The 9,008-nt window shown below is 35.3% G+C and overlaps 4 protein-coding genes across 4 annotated transcripts; all 4 read left to right on the top strand.

Annotated features, from left to right (window-relative positions):
• Positions 1 to 1,203: 1,203 nt before the first annotated feature.
• TM35_000021450 (putative nitrilase) lies at positions 1,204 to 2,025 on the top strand (the record flags this gene model as incomplete). Its single annotated transcript, XM_029021463.1, has 1 exon — positions 1,204 to 2,025. The coding sequence occupies one exon, from the start codon at positions 1,204 to 1,206 to the stop codon at positions 2,023 to 2,025; it is 822 nt and encodes a 273-aa protein (XP_028886885.1).
• A 385-nt stretch (positions 2,026 to 2,410) lies between these two features.
• On the top strand, positions 2,411 to 3,634 carry TM35_000021440 (uncharacterized protein; the record flags this gene model as incomplete). Its single annotated transcript, XM_029021462.1, has 1 exon — positions 2,411 to 3,634. One exon carries the CDS (start codon positions 2,411 to 2,413, stop codon positions 3,632 to 3,634), a length of 1,224 nt encoding a protein of 407 aa, XP_028886884.1.
• A 314-nt stretch (positions 3,635 to 3,948) lies between these two features.
• TM35_000021430 (uncharacterized protein) lies at positions 3,949 to 7,314 on the top strand (the record flags this gene model as incomplete). The annotated part of the gene is made up of 1 exon (XM_029021461.1): positions 3,949 to 7,314. One exon carries the CDS (start codon positions 3,949 to 3,951, stop codon positions 7,312 to 7,314), a length of 3,366 nt encoding a protein of 1,121 aa, XP_028886883.1.
• Positions 7,315 to 7,963: 649 nt separating this feature from the next.
• Positions 7,964 to 8,284, top strand: TM35_000021420 (uncharacterized protein; the record flags this gene model as incomplete). Its single annotated transcript, XM_029021460.1, has 1 exon — positions 7,964 to 8,284. One exon carries the CDS (start codon positions 7,964 to 7,966, stop codon positions 8,282 to 8,284), a length of 321 nt encoding a protein of 106 aa, XP_028886882.1.
• Between the last annotated feature and the right edge of the window lie 724 nt (positions 8,285 to 9,008).

Below are 9,008 nucleotides of genomic sequence, written 5' to 3'. Positions count from 1 at the left end.
AAAGATTTGATAGAGATATGTAAATAATGCATCAAAACTTGTTTGAACAATCATGGAAACAAAATATTTTTCTCTTGTGTTTTATTTCTTTAAAGAGGGAGTAAGGCTAGGGTATTCTTATTTGTTTGATTTTTTTTTGCCCGCCCTGAGGCGGGAACAGGAAGGGGAAAGGAAAAAAAAAAAAAATGATAGCGCCGCCCCTCGCCCACCCCAAAGAAGGGAAACGGGAGAGAGGACTTGGGAACGGCGGCGCCCACCGAACGAAAAAAAAAAAGAAAGGACCACAGAGACCCCCCCCTTTTGTCTCGGGAAGGGGGGTGTTTGGCGCCTTTCTTTCGTTCTTCCCGTGGGTGGGGAAATGCCCCGCTTTCCCCCACTTCTTTCTTCCCCCAACGCCCCTAACCCCACGTGGGGAAAAGCCCTTCCTCCCCGCCGCCACTTTTGCGGCTCACGGCAGTTTTTCCGGTGGGGCTTTTGTTACGGATTGGGCCGGGGTGAACAAATTCGCTTTCTCTTTTTTTTTTTTTTTTTTTTTTTTATGCCGTTTGTTTCTTGGTCGCCCGCCCAAACCGGACCCAACTCGTGCAGCCGCGAGCGGGGGTCGGGATTTAAAATGGCCCCCCGGCGCCCACGTTCCTTCTTCCCCCGCGGGGCCGGAGAAAAACACCATCCGCGAAAGCAGGAGGCAGGGGTATTTTCCAAAACCATGGGGGATGTAGGGGGGGAAGGTTCGGGAAAGGGAGGCCCTCCCTTTAGTTATTCGTTTCTTTCTCTGGGGGCGGCAGAAGGGCGGGCGCGCCTGGAAAAGAAAGGAGGGAAGGCAGCCGCCCCCCAAAGAAAAAAAAAAACAAAAAAACGAATTGCCGCCCCGCTTCCCCTCCCGTCCGGGGGTTCTGGCGGCGGCCCCGCGTCTTCCCCCCTTCTTTTTTGGATGCGCCCCAGGGGCAGCCGCCGGCGGTCGAGGGGGTCCGTCCCCTTGCCCCGGCGTGTGGTCCGGCGCCGGTGCGGTAGGAGTTGGGCGGGGTCTTGCCCGGTCGTCGGCTTTCCTTTCCCATTTCCACCGTTGTGGTGGGCGATCTTTTCTTTCATTTTTGAGTCCCGGGGGATATTTTATCCTTTGGTACGGATTTTCTTTTTTGATTGTCTCTTTTTTTTTTTCTATCTTTATTTCTTTTTGATAGTGGTTAACTATTATTATCAGTGATGCGGGTTTCGCTTTGTCAAATGGCCGTTGGAAGGTCAAAAGAAGCCAATATATCAAAAGCCGTTAATATGATAATAGATGCGGCTAAAAGGGGTTCGAAACTTGCGGTTTTACCAGAATGTTTTAACTGTCCATATGGAACAAAATATTTCAAAGAGTATTCAGAAGAACTTTCTGTTGGAAACCCTACTTTTGATGCAATTTCTAAAGTTGCAAAAGAGAATAAAATATGGGTTATAGCAGGTAGTATACCTGAGAAATCTGATGGAAAATTGTTTAATTCATCAATGATTTTTGATTCTGAAGGAAATTTACAACATGTTCATCGAAAGATTCATCTTTTTCGTATTAATACTGATACTGTAAAAATGGATGAAGGTGAAGTTCTTTCTGCAGGAAATGAAGCAACTCCTGTTTCTATGGGTAATGGAATCAAATTTGGTGTTGCAATCTGTTTTGATATACGATACCCACTTCTTGCTTGGAAATATGCAAGCGAAGGAACTTCTTTTTTGGTTTATCCAGGTGCGTTTAATATGGTTACAGGACCATTACATTGGGAACTTACTGCTAGGGCGCGTGCTGTTGATAATCAACAATTTGTTCTCATGTGTTCACCTGCTCGTGATACAGAGGCAGAGTATATTGCATGGGGACACTCTATGATTGTTGATCCTCTTGGAAATGTACTGGCTACTGCTGATGAAAAGGAGACATATGTTGATGCAGAACTGGATTTAAGTATGATTGAAAAAACGAGAAAACAGATTCCAATTATGAGTGGGGTTCGTCATGATGCCTATTCTCTTAAATGGAATTGAGAAACATTCAAAGTGAATCACAGCAGCTTAATTAAATTCTGTTGTGGTTCACTTTATTTATTTAAATATATATATATATATATATATATATATATATTTTGCTAACTTTTACACGGGCGATCTTTAGGTGCGTAAACGTTGAATATGTTCCCTCTTTTTAAGCGTTTTTCTTATGATTTATTGGTACTTGGTAATTAAGGAACTATTTTATTTCTTTTGTTTTTTTTTTTTGTGGGAAGGGAGTGTAGTAGTACATATCTCCTTTTCTTTTCTTTTCTTTTCTTTCTCCGACTTTTTGTTGTCCTATTTTTGTTTATCATATATATTTTTTTTTTTTTCTCCTTTATTATGTCTTAATTTGGTTTTTGTTTTTTCTTTTCTAGGGATGTATCGTAAGTTGTACCCAATAGTACGTATTGAGCTTTCATTATTTATTAGTAAACGCCATTGTGGTACTACATCAATTGATAATTTAAATAGTATTCAAAAGGACTCTAAAAAGGAGAATGAAATTCGTGAAGCTGAAATTATCAATGAAATAAATTTGAATAAGGAAAATGTTCAAGATAGTTTGAAAGGTATAAAATCAGAAGATGTGAACTTTGTTTCAGAAAAGGAAAGATTTACTTCAGAAATGAATCGACTTCAATATTTTTATTCTCAAGAAGGACCTTACATTGGTTCAAGAAAGAAAGATGAAGAAAGTAATACAGTAGATAACCGGAAGCGTCGACATATAGTAAGAGTACCTCAACCTGAGGTTGAATATCGTCCAAATGAAACTTCTTTTAGAAGATTACCTAAAAATGCACGTATACCTAATGAATATGAATTACGTGCTTTATATCCACAAAGTACAGGTCTTTCATTAATAGAAGGTAAAGCTAATTGTGTTGATCACAGTGCTTTTAATGTAGATGAAGAACCTGCACCAATGCTATATAGTATGATTACACCCCCTGAATGGTCAAAAGAGCGTGAATTTCCTTATATGGTTGTTCTACCTGATCATAGAGGTATTCCACGAGATTTTGAAGATGTTTGCGCAAATTTTTTTGAACGTCCAATTCATAGAGAATTAATGCTTGAACAAAATTGGGTTGTTATATGTCCAGTTATTAACCTTCGCCATAATTTCCAAGTTCCTGTTGAAGCTATAGTAGCTCGTTTTTGTGACTGGGTTACAGAAAACTTTAACGTGGAACATGGTAAAGTACATTTATTTGGGAAAGGAAGTGGGGGTTATGTTGCCCTTCGTACAATTATGGAAAACAAAAATGTAGCTATAAGTGTTACAGCTATATTGGGTAGATCTGGAACTCCATTTAGGCCTTTAGATCGTCCTCAGGATAAGGTGAAAAATTTTAATGGTGTACATTCTTTAGTTTTTGTCCCTGGCTTATTGCGAAAACAAGATTGGTACTATAAATTTAAGTTTATGATGGATATGGCACGTATAAGACCAGCATTGAGAAATATTCACTTTGCTGATGTTCGAGATCATCAAGTTTATTATGCTATCAATCCTTATGAGTTTTGGAATTATATGAAATATTTTCGTCAATACAATATCAAAATGATAACTGAAAGTGGTTATCAATTTCGCTGAGAATCATATTGTTCTCTTTATGTTATTTCTTTTTTTTTTTTCTTCGTTTTGTTATTATTATTACTATTATTTTTTGCCTCTTTCAAGGAAAGAAATACTGAACTAGGACAAATATTCCCTGGAAAAAAAAAAAAGAATTCAAGCAGTTATTACTATTATTATTGTTGTTGTTTTTATTGTTGCTTGTTTTATTCTAGATGTATGCTGCATTTGTAATGGTTTGTTTTTTTCTTCTTGTTTTCCTTCTCTTTTCTATTATCCCCCTTTTTGTGACAGTTATTTAGTGGTTTTACCCCTTTTGGGTGGTTTTGTGAATGAATTTTAGTGTACTTGATGCCGTTCTTAATGATGACGAAGAATGGTTCAATATTCCACCAGTAGTACGTAATTTTCTTCGTCAATTGAGTAATGAAGTACAGAATAATCGTATTACATGTGATAGTTTGCTACAGAATACACATGAACATGATAAGCTACTTAAGGGTATTGTATCGAAACAAATGGAACGTGAATTTGAAATAACAAAGACTGTATTGTCTTTACAGCAGGAACGTCAAGAATCTGAAGTTGGTTTTCGTGACATTGTAGAAAACCTTCGGGATCAAATGCGTCATATAAATGAGGAAAATCAACAAACACGAGAACGTATTCGTCAAATTGAAGAAAAAGAACATCAAACAATTGCTACACTTAGTTCATTACGTCTGCAGAGTAATAATTTATCAAAAACGGTAAATCAACGTTTGATAGAATTTGAAACTCTATTACATAAAGGATTAGAAAGTTTATCGAACGATCTTGGAGAGTTAAATAAGGAAACTCAATTACTCTCAGAGAAACAAGATAATACAGTATTGGAGAGTAGGAAGGAACTGGAACGGTTTAATGTAGCTTTGCAACAATTATGTGATGCCATCTCAGAGGAAGTTGATAATCTAAGAATTCAAATTCATGATCATGAAAAACGTCTGATAGATATAAAAGAGTTTACTCATGAAGATAAAGTAAAGGATGAAAAACAAGTTAAAGCCTATGTTCGACTTCGTGAAAAGTTATCTGATCTTATTAATACAATAAAACAAGTTGAAACTTCTTCAGATGATCGTTTTGAGTCAGTGTTTGCTACTTTAGCAAAGTTACAATCATTGACTGACAAGTTTGCTATATTTTTTCAACAACGTGGTGATGATCATAGTTCATTAAAAACAATATTAGAGGAAACTCGAGAAATGCAGCATGTATTAGGTGATGAACTGAGAAGGAACCTGGATGAACAGTCAAAAAAGAATCGAAAGGAGATGGAATCGTTAAAGGAAGATATTATTGATCTGAAAAATTCAAAAGATGGTTTTATTAACCTCTTAAATGAAGAAAATGCAACAACTAAGTCTGATATAGATGATATGCGTCAACGCTTAGATACTTTGAAATGCCTTATACCGAAAAGTAATATGAAAGAAGAAATAGAGACTCTTATAGATGCTGCTATGGAAAAGGGAAAGATGGTACAAGAAGAAATGCATAAAGAATTTCAACGTTCTATTTCTTATCAAGAAAAAAATACTGAGGAAGAACTAAAATATCTCAAAACAAGAATTATTGAACTTGAAAAAAAGTATGAACATAGTTTAACTACTTTAAAGAGTAGTAATAATGATGATATAGAAGGTACATTGCAACTATTGATGAAACAAGTTAAGAATATGAAAGGAGCTCTAGATTCTTTACGTGAAGATGTTGACACTGTCAATGATACAGTGAAGAATTATCAAGAAAAATCTATTTTGACACTTAATTCTCATAAAGAAACTCAAGTAAATAGTTTATTAAATCATATACAAGGAATGATTGACTATGTATCAAAATCAGAGTTTATAGAAATGACAATATCTATTGAAGAGATAAAACGTAAGTTTAGTACATTTGAGAATCAATTAAATAATATGATGCAAGATGTTTCACGTTTTGAAAACCAAACAAAAGAAATTCCAAAAACTTATCAGGGTTATATTGAAGTAGTTGAACGAAAATTATCTCCTGCATTAATTGAATTAGATGTTTTACGTAAACGTATGGCATCATTGGAGATCAAACCTAAATTAACTGAACCTCGTGAAGATTTACGTATTTCATCAACTACAGTTCCTGAGGAGGAGGATGATCTTGATGGTTTACGGTTAAAGCTTGGACATAATCAGATACTTCAATCTACTCAACGACAAATTCAAGCTGTGGATGTTCGATTAGATAGTCTCCAAACGCTTGTTCAAAGTCTTGAAAGAAAGGTAGGATCATTATCTAGGGAACTTACTACTGTTTCTGAAATTACTACTTCCCTAGGTGAACAAGAGCAGCAGAAGGATCATACTATGCGAAATGAACTTAAACATATTTTAACTCAATTACAGAATATCAAAGATGAAATAGAGGCAACTGATAAAAAAGTTGAGTCAAATCAAAAGTTTATACAGAATATCTCAACAAACACAAAATCTCTGGAAGAAGCTCTTGAGACGATAAGTAATGAAATAGTAGGATTGGAAAAAGACTTAAAAGACTGTGTAAAAATATCTTCTGTAGAATGGAATGATATTTGGAACAAAAATTTAACCTCATTGAACAATAATTCAAATGATAAATTAAATAAATTATCTAATGATTTGGAAACACTTGCACCATTGCGAAGGGTCATAGAGACGGAGGAAATGTTGTTACAGATGCGTAAAGAACAAGAAGAACTTGCTTCTCGATTAGATAAAAGAGAAAAAATTATGATGGAAAACACAGAATTTGAATCTCTTTATCAAAATAATAAAGAAATCAATCAACTACTATCTTCAGTGGAAAACCGTGTTAAATCTTTAGAAGAAGAGCTATATAAAGATCAAAAACATGTCTTAACTAATGTTAATAGTACACTAAGTTCTCTTGCACTTCGTATTCAATCTTGTGAAACTAATTTAAATCAATTCCAAACCAGTGAATTATCTACAAGAAGACCGTTGGATGAAGACAATAAATTGTCTCAAACTGTTGACGCTTTAAAGGAACGTTTAATACAGTTAGAAAGTTCAATTATTTCCCTTCGTAAAATCGATGAGAATTCTGTATCCAATATAAACATTTCCCTATTAATGGATCGTTTGAAATCTCTAGAAAATGATTTACTGACCTGCAAAACGGATGTTAAAGAAGGTTATAAGGACGTTTCTTTATGTAAGGAGCGTATAAAACAACTGGAAGAACAAATTGCTTCTTGTAAAGATGAAAAAGAAAAGAAACATTCATTTTCTATTGATAGTGATGCTGTTGTTGTTGTTCCTAAAGATTCTCCTTTTAACACTACCTTGACAGAGGTGATGGAACGCCTCTCAAAGTTTGAGGTTACTGTAGAGGAAATTAAACAAGTCTTACTTTCTCAAAGAAATGATCTACAGAGTATGTATACCAAATGTCAACTGGATGCACGTTTTGAAAGTTTTTGGGCTTCTGTTATTGCATTACTTACACGTAAAGAAGATCAGGAAACAGTAGATCAAAAAGTAGCAGAACTGCGACGTTCATTAACAGACGATGTTCGTCTGCAGATCAATCATACAGTACGAGAATTACGACGTGCCATAGATGAATGTGTACGTGTTAAAGAGGTGCGAGAGTTAGTAAAAAGCATTAACGAATAATTTCAATTGAAAGATTCCTGATTTTCACTAACTGAAAACGCTGAAAAAAAAAAAAAAACGTACTTCAAAGAATAGAGGAAAAATATATATATATATATATATATATTGCTGGGGTTGACGTGCAGCAGCTTAATGATATTCTGTTTTTATTATTTATCTGTACTACTATTGTGATAATAATCATAGTAATACGTACTTTTTTCCCGTTTTTTTTTTTTTTTTTATGTTGTTCTCCTTGTTATTATGTTTGTTATTATCCATTTCATTATTGCGGGTAGTGTTTTGTATTCTTCTGTTTTGATTCTTTTTTTTTTTTACTTCTCTTTGGGTGCCGTGTTTCTGTGCACGCGAGTCTTTTTTTTTTTTTTCACCACATGGACAGGGCAATTATATATATAGATATATATATAAATGTGTACGGAGAGAGAAAAATAACATAGTTGTAACTGTTTTCTGTATCTCTACTCTCCTTTACTTTTCCTTCTTCTTTAATCACCTCACTCTGAAAACAAAAACAAACATAAAATAGTGAAGGAAATAGGAATAGAATCAACCACAAGGAAGAGTGTACACCTTGCAAAAGGGGGTAAAGGAAGAAAAAAGAAGAAAAAGGAAAAAAAAAGAGAGAGAGAGAGAGAGAGAGGAGGGAATGTTTAGCCGACGTGTCTTTGGCAGTTCGGCTATTCCGCGGTCCATGTACACGACTCTGCGGATCAGTTCACAGGCGCAGGCCCGCCGGATGCTGCCGAGTCTTGTCCCACTCGCACCCGGACTGGCCGCCTCCACTCGGGCCGTCACTCCACTCGCGCAGTGTATTTCACTCTCAATGCCGGTACTCGAAACAGCAGAATTGGATCCCATACTCTTACACGATTACATGGAAAGTATTTCTCCTGTACGTGTTGGATTTTTACGATTGCTGGAATTATGGGGTATTGGGCGTACAGTGATGTCTAGGCCGTTTAATTGATGACTGTCTGCGTCTAGTAAGATATCTGCTATTATTTACCTACCGATCTTTTACTTCTTCTTTTGATTTTTCTTCACGCATTTTTTTTTTTTTTTTATTAGTTCTTCTATTTTTGTTGTTATATAGCGCTCAAACATTGCTTATAACCCCAAAGAAGTAACGGCGTTTCTTTTTTTTTTTTTCATTCTTCGATGGAGAGGATTTTATCTATCTTTTTTTTTTTGTATTATCTTTTTTTCTTTCTCTCTATCCCTCTCTTTTTTTCGCTTTTACGTGTATGTGTTAGTCTGAAAAAGAAAGATACAGAGGAATAAACAGGTTTTCTCCAGTAAAGAATGAGTGAGTATAAGGTGGGTTGATCATCATCATTATAACGAGTACCTGTAAAACAGTGTAAATAAGTACATTACATTATCTTTCTTGGCGAACGTTTGGAACAGAAATAATGTCACCAACGTACATTTACAGAGATAGAAGAATACAAAAAAAAAAGAAGAAAAAAAGACGATGAGGGAAGGAAAAAAAAAAGAAGAAAATAGGTAAAAAAAAGAATATATTTGAGAGAAGGAAGATCGATGGTATCACACACACATATTGGTACGACCGTTTGGTTCTGAGTTTTCATCTCGTTCCTATTTCTTTTGCACATTCTTTATTTGCGTTCACCGGGTATACTGTTTTTTTTTTTTTTTTTTTTTTTTTTTTTTTTTTTTTTTTTTTTTTT

The sequence above is a fragment of the Trypanosoma theileri genome (genome assembly GCF_002087225.1).
Source record: "Trypanosoma theileri isolate Edinburgh chromosome Unknown TM35_Tth_2_V1, whole genome shotgun sequence".
Classification (NCBI taxonomy): Eukaryota; Euglenozoa; class Kinetoplastea; order Trypanosomatida; family Trypanosomatidae; genus Trypanosoma; species Trypanosoma theileri.
This window is presented reverse-complemented; position numbering and strand designations above follow the sequence as displayed.